This window comes from Natrix helvetica, assembly GCF_964273705.1.
Source record: "Natrix helvetica genome assembly, chromosome: 9".
Lineage (NCBI taxonomy): Eukaryota > Metazoa > Chordata > Lepidosauria > Squamata > Natricidae > Natrix > Natrix helvetica.
In genome coordinates, this window is record NC_138560.1 from 5,970,002 (window position 1) to 5,990,373 (window position 20,372).

General features: G+C 44.5%; 2 protein-coding genes and 1 long non-coding RNA gene across 3 annotated transcripts in view; 1 reads left to right on the plus strand and 2 right to left on the minus strand.

Moving 5' to 3' along the window:
• The window catches only part of LOC309396831, a 155,481-nt gene extending 149,107 nt beyond the window's left edge, over positions 1–6,374 (minus strand). The window contains exon 1 of the long non-coding RNA XR_014176159.1: positions 6,235–6,374. This is a non-coding gene — a long non-coding RNA (uncharacterized lncRNA). The remainder of the gene's footprint in view (positions 1–6,234) is intronic.
• On the plus strand, positions 4,813–12,116 carry LOC309396827 (phospholipase A2 inhibitor gamma subunit A2). Its single transcript, XM_081962295.1, has 5 exons — positions 4,813–4,973; positions 6,381–6,497; positions 8,137–8,289; positions 10,023–10,163; positions 11,812–12,116. Exons 1-5 carry the CDS (start codon positions 4,925–4,927, stop codon positions 11,955–11,957), a joined length of 606 nt encoding a protein of 201 aa, XP_081818421.1. The 5' UTR covers positions 4,813–4,924; the 3' UTR covers positions 11,958–12,116.
• Positions 12,117–13,821: 1,705 nt separating this feature from the next.
• On the minus strand, positions 13,822–19,690 carry LOC309397086 (phospholipase A2 inhibitor and Ly6/PLAUR domain-containing protein-like). Its single transcript, XM_081962810.1, has 5 exons — positions 19,588–19,690; positions 18,301–18,417; positions 17,373–17,519; positions 16,007–16,177; positions 13,822–14,561 (listed from the first exon to the last, which is right to left on the minus strand). Exons 1-5 carry the CDS (start codon positions 19,646–19,648, stop codon positions 14,341–14,343), a joined length of 717 nt encoding a protein of 238 aa, XP_081818936.1. The 5' UTR covers positions 19,649–19,690; the 3' UTR covers positions 13,822–14,340.
• Between the last annotated feature and the right edge of the window lie 682 nt (positions 19,691–20,372).

Genomic DNA, 20,372 nt, shown 5'->3' on the forward strand with positions numbered 1-20,372 from the left:
GCACTCTCCTGGCCAAAAATGGGCCACATGGGGGACTCATTTTTGGCCTATTATTGGCTGGCATAGTGTTGCCATGGAGGCCATGGAGGGCAAAAATTAGGCATGTGGGGGCCGCACAGGGCCCCCGTCCCATTTTGGCCAGCAGTGTCCTTCAGGAGCCGTCTGTCCCATCTCCCCCCACTGCTCCGGGGCCAACCACCCCCCACCGGCCCATGGAGGAGAACTGCAATGCTGATCCGCCCCTAGAAGAAATCCAGTTTGACACCACTGGCCTACAAGGTCCCTTCCCATCCTGTTAGTCTGTAAGACCTCCTGGTTTAGTAGATCACTTTTTAAAAGAGAGGCCTCACCACTCTTGTTTCTCTGTTTGGATTTAACTGTGGAATTGACAAAAGTCCCATTCATTTTATTCATGGAGATGCCACCCATCTGGCTTTGAAATTGAGTCCAAAAGAGTTGTGGGGACGGAGTTTCACCCATCTTAATCTCCCTGAGGTTGAGGAAGACTGTTTTAGTCCACACAAGCGCCAACATTCAGTAAGTGCTTGGCTTGGCTAAACTGTTCATTTAGCAGCTGGACAGAGTTACAAGGGGACAGAAGAAAGTGATTTATGAGCAGTCCTCATATTTACCACCAGCGGTGGGATTCAAATAATTTAACAACCGGTTCTCTGCCCTAATGACCAGCTGGGTAGCTATAGTTAAATAATGATTAAGAATGATAACAATACATATAGATATATTAGTTTGATAATATGAAATTTTATATAAACAATATATGGAGATTATGAGAGGAGGTTTAAAAGCTTTATCTAGAATACGTTATAAAGATGTATTGTGATTGGATGATTTTAGGGTGATTTAATGGAATGTTATCGTATGACCCTATTCTAGATTTTGAGTATTATATACAAAAGGACGTAAAAACAATTATAGTCAAATTAAGGTTGAGATATAATAATTGTGATGAATATAGGTGAATTTAAAATATGCGATTTGATATGAAAAGCATGCATCTATGGAAGAGATGCATGGAAATACTGTAACCAACTGACACACTTTCTACAATTTGCAATGGAAGATTTTTTTTATTTTTATGTTTGTTTGTCCTTGTTCAAAAACAAATAAAAAATGTTTTTTTTTAAAAAAAAACCTTCACGCCCCCTCCCAGCTCTATTCTATTCTACTCTATTCTATTCTATTCTATTCTTCTATTCTATTCTCAGACAAGTGACTTTCCAGTCTCTTCTTTAAAATTCTCCAATGATCAAGCACCCACGATTTCTGAAGGCAAAGCTGTTCCCTGGTTAACTATCCTCCCTGTTAGGAAGTTTCTCCTTAGTTCTAGGTTGCTTCTCTCCTTGATTAATTTCCAACCCTTGAACCTTCTCCTGCCCTCTGGTGCTTTGGAGAATAATTTGACCCCCTCTTCTTTATGGCAGCCCCTCAAATACTGCAAGATTCCTATCATGTCATCCCTAATTCTTCTTTTCTTTAGACTAGCCAGACCCAAAACCTGCAGCCATTCTTTCTATGTTTTATTCTCCAGGCCTTTGACCATCTTAGTTCTTAGCTCTTCTCTGAACTTTTTTGTAGTATGGTGACCAAAATCGGTTGTGGTATTCCCGGTGTGGTCTTACTAGGGCCTTATAAAGCAGTACTAATACTTCACAAGGTTTTTTATTCTGTGCCTCTGTTTATACAACTCAGGATTGTATTAGATTTTCAGGCTGCTGCTGCACACTGCTGGCTCATATTCAAGTGATCGTCCATTAGGACTCCAAGATCCCTCTCACAGTTACTGTTTTTAAGCCAGGTCTCCCCGAATGTGCTTATACCTTTGATTTTTCCTGCCTAAATGTAAAAATTTGCTTTTCTTTGCATTAAAATTTCTCCATATTAAAATTAAAATGAAGGAGAAGGAGAAGGAGGAAAAGGAGGAGGAGGAGGAGGAGGAGGAGGAGGAGGAGGAGGAGGAGGAGGAGGAGGAGGAGGAGAAGGAGAAGGAGAAGAAGAAGAAGAAGAAGAAGAAGAAGAAGAAGAAGAAGAAGAAGAAGAAGAAGAAGAAGAAGAAGAAGAAGAAGAAGAAGAAGAAGAAGAAGAAGAAGAAGAACATTGGGCATGACTCAACTCCCTTGCTTAGCAGTGGAAATTCTGATCCCAACAATGTTCATAAGTCAAGGTCTATCTGAATTTACCTATAAACCTTTATCCACATGGCATGGGACACAGAGTTCTGTGATGTCCATTTAGATGTGTGTGTTGTGCGTGCTTTTAACAGTAGCCAACTATGGATCCGGCAGATGCGTGGCTTTGCTAGCTCTTTCACTGTGCTAATATTAACTTTGGAAGATGGGGACATGGGTGCAAGACCATGGACTACACCACCCTTGCCCAAAACAAATGAAACTTTCATAATGGAACATCGTGATTCTGGGAAGTCTAATGTCACATAGATACTGACTTAATATAGATACAACTCGTAAATTATTAGTGAAGTTGAAGAGTGGACTCATGGCCCATGCTGCAACGGAGGCAGTGGTGGGTTCCTGCTGGATCGCACCAGATCGCGCGCGCTCCCTTTCAGCGCTCCACCTGGCTCGCGCGCTCCCTTTCAGCGCTACACCTGGCTCGCGCGCTCCCTTCCGGCGCTAAAACCGGAAGTACAGTTTTGGCCGGCCCTGGCGAAGCAACGACGCCTGCCTGCGCTCCACCAGCTCGGCTGGGAACGGAGATGTTTCCTCAGCGGAGCAGAGCGCCTGTTGCTTCGCCAGGGCTGGCCAAAACTGTACTTCCGGTTTTAGCGCCGGAAGGGAGCGCGTGAGCCAGGTGTAGCGCTGAAAGGGAGAGCACGAGCCAGGTGGAGCGCTGAAAGGGAGCGCGCGAGCCAGGTGGAGCGCTGAAAGGGAGCGCGCGCGATCCGTTGCGATCCGGCAGGAACCCACCACTGAACGGAGGCCACATGGAATAGCTTGCAGAGGCTGGAAAGTCCATGAAAGGATGCCTAGAAGCCTCCTTACCAAACTAACCCATTTTCTGACATTGGCTGTTACAAGCAAGCATCACGGGTAGTCTTCAACTTATGATCAACTTATGACCAATGGGACCAGGATTCCCATTGCTAAGCAAGGTGGTTGTTAAGTGAGTCACACCTGATATGACAACCTTTTTTTCCCCTGCAGTTAAGTACCCTAGATAGGATAACAGAATAACGGAGTTGAGAGGGACCTTGGAGGTCTTCTAGTCCAACATCCTGCTCAAGCAAGAGATCCGATACCATTTCAGACAAATGCCTGTCCAATCTCTTCTTAAAAACCTCCAGGGTTGGGGCATTCACAACTTCTGAAGTGAAGCCATTCCACTGATTAATTGTTCTAATTGTTAGGAAATGTCTCCTCAGTTCTAAGTTGGTTTTCTGCAACTCATGGAGAGTTGTCTCATTCCACTCTGGAGATGGCTGATGGTTTGAGGGCAGTCCTTGCCACTTGCTAAATATTTAGCCTTGTTAACGCTTATTTTATTTTTTACTTGTAATTTGTAAATTTTAATCTTGTTTTCAAAACTGTCTTCAAGAACATTCCTGCACTTAGGTAAGAAAAACCAAAAGTACACATATAAACTGGGTGGAAACCAGGCTTAATAGCAGTGACTGCGAGAGGGATCTTGGATCTTAGTGAATGACCAGCTAAATATGAGCCAGGAATGTGCAGCGGCAGCCAAAAAAAAACAATGCAATTCAAAGTTGCATTAACAGAGGGATACAATCAAGATCAAGGGAGATACTAATACCACTCTATAAAGCCCTAGTAAGACCACGCTTAGACTACGGCATCCAGATTTGGTCACCACACTGTAAAAAAGATGTTAAAAGACTCCAGAAAAAGTGCAGAGAAGAGCAACCAGGATGATGAGGGGCCTGGGAGCTAAAACATATGAATATTGGTTACAGGAACTAGGCATGGCTAGTCCAGAGAAGAGAAGGAACAGGGGAGACATGATAGCAGTTTTCCAATATTTGAGGGGCTGCCATAGAGAGAAGGGGGTCAAGCTATTTTCCAAGGAACCTGAAAGCCAGACAAGGAATAATGGATGGAAACTGACCAAGGAGAGATTCAACCTAGAAATAAGGAGGAACTTTCTGACAGTGAGAACAATCAACCAATGGAACAGCTTTCCTTCGGAAGTTGTGGGGGCTTCATCATTTGAAACTTTCAAGAAGAGATTGGACTGCCATTTGTCAGAAATGGTGTAGGACCTCCTGCTTGAGCGGAGGGTTGGACTAGATGACCTATAAGGTCCCTTCTAACTTTGTTAATCTGTTAAATCTGTTAAATTTGCTTTTCATATTCTTTCATGATGTTGTCTGGGAAAAAAATTCAGAGTCATTTAAGTGAGACGGGCAGTGTAGAAATTTGGTAAATGAATAAATAAAATCAAGGTTATTCTTGTCTAGGTGCTGAGCCTGGGGCGATTCATCAATGAGTCCTTGCTAATGTTGTCTCGAGCCCAGAACTGTTTGACTAATGATGATGCCTCTCTGGTTACTGACCTCAACCTGGTTTATCTTTAGTTGGCCCCAGGACTTGATTGTTTGACATGACGGCTTCTATTGGACTTTGCTTAGAGTAGAGATAAAAAGGTAAAACCCAATGGCTTGAGCCAATGTCAAGAATATAATTGTTTTCATGGCTATGGCCTCAGCATTGCAAATTTTCTAGAGGGTCACCTAAGTTCAAATGGTTTTCGGTCAAGCCAACTTTATGTTTGCTTTTGGTTTTGTGGGCTGGCCCTACATTATGGGGAGGGGTTTCCCATTATTAAACTTGTGTTTGTTTCTTGTTGCGAAGAGTCTCTGGTTTCAGCAGAGTCCAGAACTTCACGGAGGTCAACATATCCTATCCAGCTCTGATCTTCATCTTGAGCCATGAAATCTCTACAGATCGTCTGTCTTCTTTTCATTTTTGTAGCCAGAGGTAAGGAGATGAGGTTGCAGAATGTCCTACACAAATGGATTCCGAGTCTTCTATTGCCTTGTTTTCAATGTTCTCAATTTCTCCATCTTCATCAACATGCCATCTGCTTGGAGGCAAGCAGGAATTTATGTAATCATCTGGAAATAGGCATGCAAAAACGTTGCGCAGGCTTCTAGCTGCACTTAAGCAAACCTCAGTTCCTCATAGTTCTGGCCACCCGGTCTTGAAAAGATGGAAACCTTGAGAAACTGAGTTTTATATAGACATCCTTATGAGTAATATGTACCTTCCTACTCCTGCTATCACATCCAGTTCAGGCCTAATCCCTAAGTACCTTTTAACTTTTAAGACTTGATGGCAGCTTAATGACCGATAACTACCCACTAATATTTTCCACTTACTTGAATTGTATTGTAATTAAATTAGCTTGGAGATTACGTGTATTATTTAATAACCAAATCAGTTGGTTGGAAAAGGATAGGGGTAGAAGAATATTGGGTGTGGCTGTGACCAGTTCCTCTGGATAAATTGGATGAGTTAGCTGTTTCCGCTGGTTACTCTTCCAATTCTCACTCCAGTGTAACTGGTAGCATCGTCTTGTAAAGACTTAGAAAGAGCTGAAGGACATCACAGCTTGTTTGATGCCATCTTCTCTTTCCTTCCACCTTTTTCAGTATTACAGCTTTCTCCCAAAAATGGTGGGTCTTCACTAAATGTGTCTGAAATAGGGTAATTTGAGCCTGGTAATGTGTACTGGATAGGACTGAACTAGGCTATTCAGCTTTTCCCAATCCTCAACTTGAGACATCCCTGGTAGGCAGGTATAATACTGTCTTTTTCTTGCTAATCATAATCACGAGCAGAAATGTCTACGGAGATTCTTAAATCATCCAGGTCATGGTTGTCCCAAAGGTGCTTTTTCAAGAGGCAACTGGACTTTCTTTGATTTTCTTTGAAGATGTTTTGTTTCTCATCCAAGAAGTTTCTTCAGTTCAGCTTCGGTTCAGAACCGAAGAAGCTTCTTGGATGAGAAGTGAAATATCAGTAGCACTTAGAATTAATTGCCGCTTCACGGAACCTTACAGCCCTCTTAAGTGGTTTTACAGAGAAAACAGCCTATTGCCCTCCCCGCAACAATCTGGGTCATTTTTTTACCGTCTTCGGAAGGACGGAAGGATGAGTCAATCTTGAGCCTGGTGAGATTCAAACGGCCAAATTGCAGGCAGCCGGCAGTCAGCAGAAGTAGCCTGCAGTACTGCACTCTAACCAAACCTAGCTCTTCAGGAATTGGATTCCTCGCAAGTAATTGATCAGCCCTGACATTTAAAAATAACGAAGCACCCTGGGGAAGGCGTAAGATAATAGAATTAATCAGGCACGCTCTTTTCTTTCTTTTCTCCTTTTCAGGAAGCTGTCGCTCATGTGACGTTTGTCACAACATTGGAAAAGACTGCGATGGTTACTTAACGGAGTGTGACTCTCCAGAAGATCAATGCGGCAAGGTGTTGCTGGAGGTTTCGCCAGGTAAAACCAGAGTGACCGCTCCCCTCGTTTCCTTCCAATAAAAGGAGAACCTTTTCTACGGTCTCCTTTCCTGGCCGAGTAACTTTCTCAACAGGGGATTTGAGCTGGTGACCACATGCACGGTCCTTGTCCGTACGTAGAAAGAACAGTTGCAGGAATTGGATATGTCTAGTTTAATGGAAAGAAGGACTAGGGGTGAAAGGATAGCAGTATTCTGATATTTGAGGGGCTGCCCCAAAGAAGAGGGAGTCAAGCTAGTCTCCAAAGCTCCAAGAAGCAACGGGTGGAAACTAATCAGGGAGAGAAGCAACCTAGAACTAAGGAGAAATTTCCTCACAGCTAGAACGATTAATCAGGGGAATGAGTCGTCTCCAGAAGTTGTGAATGCTCCAAACACTGGAGGTTTTTAGGAAGAGATTAGACAACCTTTGTCTGAAATGTTTTAGAGCTGTGAAAGCAAACCTTTTCAGCACCGACTGCCCAAACCGGAATTTGTGTGCATCTGTGTGCCAGAGCACCGTAATCTGAAGACCAGGCCTGTTTATTGGCCGTTTTTGAAGTCATTTTCAGGCTATTTGGGGGGGCATTTTCAAGGGCATGTTTGGCCCCCCCAAACACCCTGAAAGCGAGAGAGGGATGGAGATGGAAGGTGAACTGCAAGACAGAGAGGGACCCCACGGAGAAAGGACGGGCAGGATCAACATCTGGAAGAACATCAGGAGCAGTCCTCAACTTACGACCATTATGGAGCCCAAAATGTATATTGAGAAATGTGTGAAGTGAGTTTTGCTCCGTTTTACGACTTTCCTTGCCCGTTAGGCGAAGCCTTGCAGTTCTTAAATTAGTAGCACGGTTGTTCAATGAATCTCGTTTCCCCATGGACTTGGTTTGTCGGACGGTCGCAAAAGAGGAGCCCAGGGACACCGCAAACCGTCATAAATATGAACTGCTTGTCGAGCATTTGAATGTAAATCACGCGGGGAAGCTTGGAATGGTCATAAACGCGGCAAATGGTCATAAGTCAATTTTTCCACTTTGTAACTGTACGGTCACTAAGTGAACTGTTGTAAGTCGAGGACTGCCTGTAATCTCCAGCAGACAGGTGGAAAGGCTTTCACACAAGTTATTCAGGATGTTTCAGAATTGCCCCTCCCTAAAGCTTTTATTAAGGGTAAAAGGGTGGCTCAGTGGCTAAGACGCTGAGCTTGTTGATCAGAAAGGTCGGCAGTTCGGCGGTTCAAATCCCTAGTGCCGCATAAAGGAGTGAGCTCCCGGGACTTGTCCCAGCTTCTGCCAACCTAGCAGTTCGAAAGCACATCAAAAATGCAAGTAGAAAAATAGGAACCACCTTTGGTGGGAAGGGAACAGCGTTCCGTGCGCCTTCAGCGTTTAATCATGCCGGCCACATGGCCACGGATACATCCTCGGATAGCGCTGGCTCTTTGGCTTTCAAATGGAGATGAGCATTGTCCTCTAGAGTTGGGAACGACTAGCAGTTAAGTGCGACGGGAAACTTTACCTTTAAAACTTTTATCCGCTATCATGGTTAAACTGTTAACAGCCTTGGGTGGGAGGTTTCTACAACTCCATGAATCCACCAACTTAACTTCTTTCTCCTTCTTTTTCCTCCTCCGCATAGCACCGATTTCCTTCCGAACCGTCCATAGGAACTGCTTCTCATCCAGCCTGTGCAAACTTGAGCACTTCGATGTAAATGTTGGACATGACACCTATTTTAGAGGAAGAATCAATTGTTGTGAAGAAGAAAAGTGTGAGGTCAACTCATTTCCTGGTATGTTTGCTCAGAAGGTCTGGGACCCAACACTCTCCCTATTTCAAAGGGTCCTATGGGGGTTTTGTGTGTGTGCCCGGATTTCCTTCCTGCCCTGCAAAACTTCCTCCCCTCGCCATCTAACAATACACACTGATCTAGTCTTTGCTGATAATCTTTTACGGGTACTTTTTTAAAAATCCAATTTGCCAATCTATTGATGTTGATTTAAGGAGTTCAGCTTCCCGGTTAAGGAAGGTTAAGGAGTTTACAATTCCATAAGAACAGCAGGCCACGGAGATTATATGATGTAGTACGTTGCTCAATGCTAGTAACTGTGACAGGGATCTTGGAGTCCTAGTGGACAACCATTTAAATATGAGCCAGCAGTGTACAGCAATTGCCAAAGAAGCAGTTTTAGGCTGAATAAACAGAGGGATAGAATCAAGATCACGTGAAGGGTTAATACCACTTTATAAAGCCTTGGTAAGGCCACACTTGGAATACTGCATTCAGTTTTGGTCACCACGATGTAGAAAAGATGTGGAGACTCTAGAAAGAGTGCAGAGAAGAGCAACAAAGATGATGAGGGACTAAAACATATGCAGAACGGTTGCAGGAACTGGGTATGTCTAGTTTAATTAGAAGAAGGACTACTAGGGAGACATGATAGCAGTGTTCCAATATCTCAGGGGTTGCCACAAAGAAGAGGATGTCAACCTATTCTCCAATTCTCCAGAACACCTGAGGACAGGACAAGAAGCAATGGGTGGAAACTAATCAAGGAGGGAAGCAACCTAGAACTAAGGAGAAATTTCCTGTCAGAACAATCAATCAGTGGAACAACTTGCTTCCAGAAGTTGTGACTGCTCCAACACTGGAAGTATTTAAGAAATTAATTAAAGTTGCAAAAAGGGTGGAGTTGAGCAGTTTGGTCTGAGGGGGAAATTTTTTAGAAAGGGTTTGATTTCTTTTTTTAAAAAAGGACTGAAACCTTATATGGACGTTCATTGAAAGAAGATAGAAAAGAGGGATGATTCAGAGGTTAAACATGAGACAAAATACTTGATAGTATTTTATGAGGAATTCCGGGAACTGAAGTGGTTGTGGAACATGGCTTTCTGCTTTGCTCAGTTTTTGCTCCAGAGTTAAGGAGCCTGGCAATCTTCAGTTGATCAAGCTAGACAGCGCTTCTACTTGCTAACTCTGGAACTCATAAGGAGAAGATAAGATTTAACAATTTAATTAAGGACATTCTGGAACGTCTCAAACTTCTTTATAGACAAGTTGAGGAGAGCTTCAGTTGGTGTTTGCTTTAAAAAAAAAAAAAACAGTGAAGCACAATCTGCCAAGTTGCTTCTCCGAATAGGGGCAGCGCAAAGATCTAAAGAACTTTGCAAGCTTATTCTTCACAAGCCAGGTTGAAGCACCTTCACAAAGCCCATTCTCCATCCATATAGAGTGGAATTCAGGGGTGGGCTTCAAGAATTTTAGCAAGGGGTTCTCTGCCTGGTTGCTGGCTGAGTGTGGCCAGGATGGGAGTGGCCTAGTCGGCCTTCTGCACAAGAGCGGGGGGGGGGGCGTTTTTGCCCTCCCCAGAGGCCCTCTGGAGGCCAGGAAGTTTACAAAGCACTGTAAATGCATGCAATTTTGAAAAAGGAGACAGTAGCGTCCACGAAATTCACAGACTTTTGGCATGGACGATCTTTTTGCTCATCTTTCACTTCCTTTTTTGTTGTTGTTTTATTTTGCAGGACTGCCCTTCTCCCATCCAAATGGATATTACTGCCCTGGCGTTTTTGGTCTATTCTCAGAGGACAGCAGTGAACATGAAGCTATCTGCAAAGGAACTGAAACCAAATGCATTAACATTGTGGGATACAGAAAAGAAAGATGTAATTCTTATTTATATGTATATATATATATATATATTACTGTCTGCTGCAGCAGTCAGGCAAGGGATGATGCCGTATGTGGGGCAATGTTTTTTTCTTCTACCGGTCCTGTGGGCATGGCTTGGTGGGTGTGGTGTAGCTTGGTGGGCGTGACATGGCTTGGTGGGCGTAGCAGGGGAAGGTTACTGCAAAATCCCTATTCCCTCCCGATCAGCTGGGACTGGGGGAGGCAGAGAATAGATAGGGGCGGGGCCAGCCAGAGGTGGCATTTACCGGTTCTCCAAACTACTCAAAATTTCCGCTATCGGTTCTCCAGAAGTGGTCAGAACCTGCTGAATACCACCTCTGCCGTGGCGGGATGGGGGGTTGTTCATATAGGGGGATGCTCAGAGCCTCCCCCGCAACACTGCAAAATAGAAATGCCCCCCACACACACACATACACACAAACACACAAAACAGCCCAGTTCATTTTGCAATCTTTGGTAGCAAGAGAAATAATAGTGCAAGGATATTTTTCTAAGGTGCAAAGACAGCAGCTGCTGGTTCCAAATTGCAAAATTCCATCACTGTGTGTTATATAATTGTGTAATGATTTCATCTTTTTACAAGGTGGCTATAAAAGTATGATGCCAAGGTGTGGGCAGCATGACATGTTCATATGTCATATGACATGTTTAATGGGCAGGGAGGTGCGAGGTGGCATAATAAGTGAAGGATGCTGATATGACAACCCCCTAAGCCACAGGAGGCTCACCAAACCTGGCAACTTGAAGACTACTGGACTTCAACTCCCAGAATTCCTCAGACCCCTGTCCTAAGTCAATGTTTTTCAAGCTTCACAGCTTGAAAATGTAGGGACTCCTAGGATTTCCCCAGCCAATATGGCTGGCTGAGGAATTCTGTGCCTTGAAGTTCATCCGTTGTCAAGTGACCAAGGTTGAGAACCAACCTAGAAATAAGGAGAGATTTCTTGACGGTGAGAACAATTAATTAGTTGAACAGCTTGCCTTCACTTGGAGGTTTTAAAGAAGAGATTGGACAACCATCTGTCAGGGATGGTATCGGATCTCCTGTTGGAGAATGGGATTGGTCTAGGCCAGGGATGGCTACACCATTTTGTGTGCGCGTGCGCGCAAGAGAATGAGTGTGCGCCTGAACCCATAATGCAATGCACATGCGACACCCCCGCACGCCTGCGCATGTGATACCCTGTGCGCCCCTTTTCCCTTGCACATGCGTGTGTGACACCCCACATGCCTCGTTTTGGGCCTAGTAGGCCTCCCTACAGCCTCCTGAGACCAAAAATGGGCCGGCACCCCCCATGCTCTTCCCCATGCATGCCCCCACCCCCGCACATGCACACACGACCCCCCCTTGTGCATGCGCAGGTGTCTCTTACATTCACGCCACCCTCCCGCGCGTACACGGCAAAGATTTAAAAATCAGCTGGCTGGCAGTTGGGGTGTGGGCATGCACAGTGGAGCTGAGCTTGTATGACAGCTGGCATGCCCACAGAGAGGGCTCTGCATGCCACCTGTGGCCTGTGTGCCATAGCTTCGCCATCATGGGTCTAGACTCCAGTGTCCCTTCCAACTCGGTTGTTCTGTTTTTTCTGACCTGTATCTTGTTGGTTTTTTTTTCTGCAGATCCTGGAGACATCGCTTATAATATCAAAGGATGCACTTCTTCCTGTCCAGAACTGACCTTGAGCAATAGGACACATGAAGAACGTAGAAATGAACTGATAAAAGTTGAATGCACGGACGCCTTCAAAACGACACCTTCCAATTAATACTGTCACCATTCTGGAATCTGAAGGCCAGCAATGCCATCCAATAGAACCATTGGAATGGCTCTGAATGGAAAGCTGATTTTTCCTGCTAACTAATTCTTAGAAATTAAAAAAAAATAAAAGAAAATAAAAGAAGCCAAGGGGCTGTGTTGGATTGCCCGTTTGTCTTTATTTTTATTTTGCTTTAATTTTAGTTTTGGCTTTCTTCCCAGAGAAAGCGGTGTGGTTGAAATGGTTATATGAAAGCTAATCTTAAAGCTAATCTTAAAAAAAAAACACCATTAATTTCAATTATTTTATTTATTTGATGGATTTATAGCCTCCTTACTTGTAGACCTGTGTTTCTCCACCTTGGCAGCTTGAAGATATATAGACTTCCATTCCCAGAAGACTGTTAAAACAGTGTTTCTCAAACTTGACTATCTGAACCTGGATGAACTTCAACTCCCAGAATTCCCCAGTCAGCATAGGGAAAAAGAGAGAGGCAATATCCAAAAACACTGTCCATGTTCTTTCCAACAATACCATGGGGTTAACTGCACTTCCTTCCCCCAAAATATGTTTAAAAGAGCTCTTCTATTCCCCAAAGTATCATTTTAGAAATGTGACTGGACAGAGATTCAACCTAGAAATAAGGAGAAATTTTATTACAGCGAGAACAATCAACCAATGGAACAGAAGTTTCCTTCGGAAGTTGTGGGAGCTTCATCACTGGAGGCTTTCGAGAAGAGACTGGCCTGCCATCTGTCAGAAATGGTGTAGGGTCTCCTGTTTGGGTGGTGGGTTGGACTAGATGACCTACAAGATCCCTCCCGACTCTTTGTTAATCTGTTATCTGTTAAGATATGCATCCCTGTGGCTGAGGAATTCCGAGAGTTGAAGTTCACACATCTTCAAGTTGCCAAGGTTGAGAAGCATTGCTCTAGAAGCCCAATGAGATATGCATAGCACTCCCTCTTCTAATTTTTCCTTATCGCAACAACCCTGTGAGGTAGATTGATGGAGAGAAAGCAAGTAGCTCGAAGTCATTCAGTGAGATGGTGGTGGTTTTTTTGCCCACTTCAACACAGGACATTTATTGGACGGTAACCATGTTCATGGGCAACTTGAAGGGTGAGGGATGGTGAAGGACTAGGAATGCTGAGACCAGTAGTCAACAACATTGATGATTTGTCTAGGATACGTATTGTTTTGGCCATCAGGGTCAAAGGTGGGCTACGTCTAGGATGATGGCGTATCTACAGTATCTAACCAGAGGTCAGGCTGGGAAGGGAGGAGAAAATACAAGCAAAAAACTGGTACAGCCATCCATATCACACTACTCAATGAAGAACTTGGTCTCAAGTATGAATAACAAGACTCGCATGTATAGATTTCAAACTAGCTACTTTATTGTTCTATGCCTATTCTACAGGAATCGTCCCAGACTGGCAGATTTACCCTGCAAAGACTAGATAAGGCTCAAGGGGCAGGGACAACTTGCCCTCTTGTGTTTATGCAATGAGTCTAGGCTAATTCCTCATTTGATCCCTCCTCTCATTTGGGATGGCTGCTCTCCAACAGAAAGTTAGCAATGTCTGGAGGAAATCAACAACCTTTATATAATAAAGGACAATAAAGGACACCCATCAACTTGGTCACTACACATGTACACTCACACTTCCAGCAACGATGAAACAGGATCTCCCAGCTCCCAATGATCCAGACGAGACACTGATTTTTTTTCCAAAGATGTATTCAATTCATTTGTATAGTCTATATGACCTAGGGCACTCATAACATTAAAATAAGTAAAATGTACCTAAAGATACAAAAATAAACCAAAGAATACAACAAGCCAAAAAGAAAATCATATAATGGCCATCAACATAACCAGGAAACAGGTTGTGTAATACACCTGGGGCCCCATTCTTCAGCATAAAACCATGTTCAAGTCCCTCCATTCTTCAGAACTAACGGTTTGTGAGAAGAGACCAATACAGTGTCTACTGAGATTGTATTTCTCAATCCTTTGCCATTTTAAGATGAATGAACTTCAACTTCCAGAATTCCTCAGCCAGCAGGCCGGGGAATTCTGGAAGTTAAAGTCTACCTATCTTTCAAGTGGCTTAGGTTGAAAAATACTGCTCTACACAATGCAAACGCCCTTCATCCATCATGTGTCAACGTTCGCTTCCCTGAATGCTAGACTTCGGGGCCCTTGCCTTGCTCCTTCTGGTGGGCTACCAAGATGCCAAAGAAACCACCCCTTATACAATTGATATATAGAACTCAATGATCTGAGTTCTTCCTATTCTGTCGAGACTATGACCTGCCTAAGGCCTGAAGAGGCTGTCCAGGAGAAAAAGTCTCAGGCAGGATTCAGGTGCTGAAGGGCGAGCCATCAAGCATAGATCTCCACAAGTAAGAGTCCAGCAAACGCTTGGAAGAAGAAGCCGACTCTGTGGGATGGAACCGTTGTGGCTTTTGAAGTGGCTGGCCCACAGCGTCCTCCACCCATTAGAAAGAGTGTGGCAAAGTAGACAGATCCCTCATGAAACAGCTCACAAAAGGCGGGGTTCACGCAGCCCTGCATGGCAAACAATACCTTGGTGGACACGTCCTCTGTGGAGACAATTGCAAAAAGTCACCTTCAGACTCTTCCCCCACACCCAGCCTAGCCAATGAACTTCATATCCCACATCCTGCCTGCTGTGATAATGCCATTATAAAGTTATCATTATTTACTTTATTCATTAAACATGAACATTCAAAAATGCATTACAAATACCATTGACTGGTGCTAATGGTTGATAGGGGTTGCTGCCAGCATCCTAGGTATCAACCAAGGACCTTCTTAAAATATACGATGTTCGGAGTAGTGCAGTTTTTTTGCAGTTCCGCTGGCGTTATTGCAGGAAGCTGCAATTTGTTGTTGTATCTTATAAAATTCTTGGACATGGTGCCAAGTGCCCTGATGATAATGAGTATCACTCAGGGATGGGTTCCTATACCGGTTGGTACCGGTTTGCTATGTTTGCGCTTTGCAAACAGTCCGGATAGAAATGCTGGTTTTCAGCCAAAACATCATAATGCGGTCACGTGATTACAGGATGCTGCAAATTGCTGTAAATGCAAGCTGGTTGTAAAGTGCTCAACATGTGATCACGTGACCATGGGGATGGGGTGGAGAGCAGCTGCCAGAATACAGGAATTTGGGTATAAGAAGCCCTCAGGAAGTCCATTGTACTTTCCAAAGTTTGCTAAGTGACCAGTCATAGGTTTAGCGCCCCAAATAATTAACTTTTGATCATTCAAAGACTTGAGAATGCCGTGGCTGCCTTCAAAGGCACAAAGTATACTTTGGGGAGCAGGGAAGCATGCCCATGGCACCTGTTGGCCACTCCTTGACCCAACTCCATCTTTGTCGGGGATCGCACAGGTGTCCCCCAATCTTGGGAAAATATGGCATTAGCTATGACAATTCACGATGGCCAACTCCCCATGGTCAACTCTCCATGACCAACTAACCACAGGACAACTTGCTATGGAACAAGAGCTAAGCTAATATTAAAGAAAGAGTGGAATAGAATCCTTAAAGAAAGGGCACAAAACAGGGGTGAAATTCAGCAGGTTCTGACAGGTTCTGGAGAACCGGTAACGGAAATTTTGAGTAGTTCGGAGAACCGGCAAATGCCTCCTCTGGCTGGCCCCAGAGTGGGGAGGGAATGGAGATTTTGCAGTATCCTTCCCTTGCCCTGCCCACCAAGCCACACCCGCCAAGCCCCACCATGCCCACCAAGCCACGCCCACAGAACTGGTAGTAAAAAAATTGAATTTCACCACTGGTGCAAAAGGAAGGGCAGAATGAACTGAGAACGACAAAAGTTAAAAGAATGTTTTGTTGACGTTACAAAAATTAAATGGAACTGTTAAGTTGTCCCATGACGAGTTGGCCTCGGTGAATTGGCCCATCCTGAATTGGCTAGGTCTGTGGGACAGAGAGAGAGAGAAAGAGAGAAAGCGAAAGTCAGGAAAAAGAAAAAAGGAAAAGAAGAGAGCTTTGTTACCATGCGCTTGCAAAGTGCCATATCCACCCCAGTCAGCTTCTCCGTATAGCTCAAGGCAGTACGTCTGATCTCCTTTGCACGGAATTTTTTCTTCCCACGAGCAATAGGTACGGTCTCTGGAGAAACAGCTTTTGCATTTCTTCCCGTTCAGTGTTTTGTTTACAAGGGGCACTGCATTAAAAATAAAAAATAAAATGACACCATCATGCCTGATTTGCAACACCAGGAAGAAATCATGTAGGTGTGTTGAGCCAAACCAGAGTAACTAACAATATACCATATTTTTCAGAGTATAAGACGCACCGGAGTATAAGATGCACCAAGGTTTTGAAGAGGCAATTTTTTTTAAAAAAGGTTTTTGCATTGTGCAAACCTCCCGAAAACTGGCCCGGTTTTTTCCCCCCCAAAAAAGGCATGAATAGCCTTGCAGAGTGCTCCTGGGAGTGCCCCCCCAAAAAACAAGCAAAAAATGGCCCATTTTTCATCAAAAAATTGCATGCATAGTGTTTAGGAGGCTTATAGAGTACTCTTGGGGGCTGTGGGGGGCAAAATTGAGCAAAAAACAACCTGTTTTTCCCTCATTTCTGCCCTCCCCAGCCCCCAGGAGCTCTCTGAAAGCCTCCTGCATGGCCATTTTGGTGAAGAGGGCGGGGCTTCAGGAGGCAAAAAAATGCTGTATTCAGTGTATAAGACACACCCAGATTTTCAGCCACTTTTTTTGAGGGAAAAACGGTGCGTCTTATACTCTGAAAAATACGGTACATTTCTATTGCTCATAATTCAGGCTGGCTAGTGAAATCGAGGTGGTTTGCGTCTCCTAAATAGTGCAAATGTGTTTGCTTACCTGCCTGGGAAACCTAAACTCAATTTGTGAACCACAATTCCTCTTCCTTGAATTATTTTGTTAAAAAAAAAGAAGAAGAATTGAGGTAGTCCGTAACTTACATTTGGTGACCTTAGAAGTTACAATGGCACTGGGGAAAAAAGACTTATGGCCATTTTTCACACGTACGGCCATTGCAACATCCCTGTGGTTACATGATCAAAATTTAGACGCTTGGCAACTGACTCATATTTATGACAGTGTCCTGGGTCATGTGATTTTGTGACCTTCTGCCAAGCCAAGCCAATGGAGGAAAGACCTGGTGACTAGCTTAAAAACTGCAGTGATTCCCTTAACAGCTGTGGCAAGAAAGGCTCAATGGAGCAAAACTCACTTCACCGCTGTCTTGCTTAGTGACAGAAATGTTGGGCTCAATTGAGGCCGTACGTCGAGGAATACCTGCACTGTCCGTGCTGAGGAAGAGACTATATCTTGTTTACAACATAGTCCTTTCAGCGGTTGAGTAGAGAGAGGCATACATACACGGGAGCAAAGTTTTTGAGCACGAGGCACCCCGACAACAAGAGAGCTTCGATGCGATAATTCCTCTGTCCCCCAGGTCGATACTGGTGATATTCTCATAGCAGCTATTAGCTTGGACACAGGCTTTCCTTGTCATAGATTTTCCACCTGGGAGGACGAAGGAGAAAGAAATGTTTCCATCCTAAATGGTGGTCATGGCTTGATTCTCTCCAACCAGAGACAACTTAACCAGGGGTGAGCCAGGGCTGGTATTCACTTACCGTACTTTTTGGAGTATAAAACACACCTTCCTCCCCCCAAAAGAGTGTGAAAATGTTGGTGCATCTTATATACACCGAATACAGCCATTTTCGGCCTCCCGCATCCCATTTTTGCGAAAAAAAACCTGGTTGTTTTTCGCAAAACAAATAGGCTTTTTTTGCCTTCCCTCAGCCCCCAGCAGCCTTCTGCAGGCTTCAGCAGGGCTGGGGCAAGGCAAAAAGGCCCCCTTTTGTGAAAAATGGGTGAAAAAAGGGTTATTTTTCACAAAAACGGAGGCTTTTTTTGCCTTGCCCCAGCCCTGCTGAAGCCTGCAGAGGGCTGCTGGGGACTGAGGGAAGGCAAAAATTTTGTTTTTCTTACTTACCTCTTCGAGATCTTGGTGCGCCTTATAGTCTGAAAGATACGGTACTTTCCCTACCAGTCCGCAAGTGTGAGTGCGCGTGCGTCCACGCAGGCGCTTGGCCTTCCGTCAATGCGCTTTCATTTGAAAACGGGCCTAAATAGAGCCGGAGTGTGTGGGAAGGCCCCCCGCAGTTTCTACTACCAGTTTGGGAGAACCAGTCTGAACCAGTCTGAATACCATCTCTGGGTTGGGCAATTCGTTTTCCCATAAGGGGCCACGTGAAAAACGGGGACCGTTGTGTAGGGCCAAACCTTTTCTGCTTACTTTTGTAGTTTTTTGATTGGAAAACACCACACTGGTCTAAGAAAAAATAGCACAGTTGTCTTTCTCCACGACAATCTTCCTTAGCTTTTCTGCAAACTTCACATGTTAAAGACCAACCTAAAAGCAAAGGAGGGAGCAGGAATTGAGGCATTCATTCGACAGATTCTCTCTCTCTCTCTCTCTCTCTCTCTCTCTCTCTCTCTCTCTCTCTCTCTCTCTCTCTCTCTCTCTCTCTCTGTGTGTGTGTGTGTGTGTGTGTGTATTTCTTGGACAGCGTTAAAATTAGGGTTGCTGCCTTCCCCCCCCCCCCAATCCAAACACTCATGAATGCAAGCTAGGTGATGCAAGGACCTTTGACTATTTCCCTAGAAAGCACATTTGAAATGGGGGTGTTTGTATCTCACAATAGCACTTAGACATATATACTGCTTCACATTGTTTTACAGCCCTCTCTGAGCGGTTTACAAAGGTCAGCCTCTTGCCCCCAACAATCCGGCTCCTCTTTTTACCTGTGGGAAGGCCCCCCGCAGTTTCTACTACCGGTTTGGGAGAACCAGTCTGAACCAGTCTGAATACCAGAAGGATGGAAGGCTGAGTCAGCCCTGAGCAGGTCAGGATCGAATTCCTGGCTGGGGGCAGAATTTGCCTGCAATACCGCATTCTAACCACTGCGCCACCACGACTCTAGATTCCCACAATATACTTATCCTGATTACAAGATTTGCACGGGCCATGAAGCAATAGAGGCAATGCAAACACGCAAAAGCACATCCACACATCTACACAAATCACTCCCAAAAAGAATAAGATTAAGTTACTTTAACAGGTTGTGCAAACGCCTAGTTAGGTCTTCATAGGAGCTGGTTTGAGGCTTCGGGACTGAATTAATTCATGTTCTAGGTTTTCATACTCCACTGAGCAAAAAGGGAGTTGGGTCTAGTGGTTGAGGCACCTGGCTAGAAAGCAGGAGACTCTGAGTTCTAGTCTCGCCTTAACCATGAAAATTGGCTGGGTGGCTTTGGTCCAATCAGCAGGAGACGGTGAGTTCTAGTCTCCCACCTTAGACATGAAAGCTGGCAATATCGAGGAGATGGTGAGTTCTAATCCTGCCTTAGGCATGAAAGTCAGCTGTGTGACTTTGAACCATACAACAGATTTCACGAAAGAATGCCAAAATCTTAGGTGATGCTGGCTGAGGAATTCTGGGAATTGAAGTCAATCCATCTTAAAGTTGTCAAGGTTGAGAAACATTGACTTAGAAGGATGCTTCTAAGAACTTTTCCTTACTTTTATCGCTGAGGTATAGCAGCATTCCCACAATGCAGCAGCCCAACGTAAGAGAAGGCATTGGAGATGGGCAATTCCGCTCGCTTCGATCTTGGGACGGAGAAGACTTTTTTGGGGATGGTCAATCCCTAGGCTTCCAGACACAGTAAAGTAGACTATTTCTCTCCTCAAAAGAAAAGGAAGACAATACGAATGAGATTCTGTTTGGAATTGAGTAAGAAGCCCCAGCCTTGAGAAATGCAACTCTACAAAGCAAGGTTGAGGGAAGGAAGAGAAGTGGGAGCCAGAGGTGGTATTCAGCAGGTTCTGACAAGTTCTGGAGAAGCGGTAGCGGAAATTTTGAGTAGTTCCAGGAACCGGTAAATACCACCTCTGACTACCCATTTATTCTCTGCCTCCTGAGTCCCAGCCGATCTGGAGGAAACGGGGATTTTGCAATATTCTTCCCCTGCCATGCCCACCAAGTCACGCCCACCAAGCCATGCCACGCCCAGCAAACCTGTAACTGTAGTAAAAAAACATTGAATCCCACCACTGGGGGGGCACCCCTAGCTCTTGCAAGAAGTATAAATGGGTTCTTATTGCAGGCAGGTTGAACTGGTGAGAATTTGGCCATGCAGTCGTCAAGAGTTAATTCGTTAATTCGAGGACACCATGGCACCTAATCAAAGACAATATGCATTCCGATGAGTGGTGAAATTCAATTTTTTTTTACTTCCGGTTCTGTGGGCATGGCTTGGTGGGCGTGGCAGGGGAAGGATACTGCAAAATCTCCGTTCCCACCC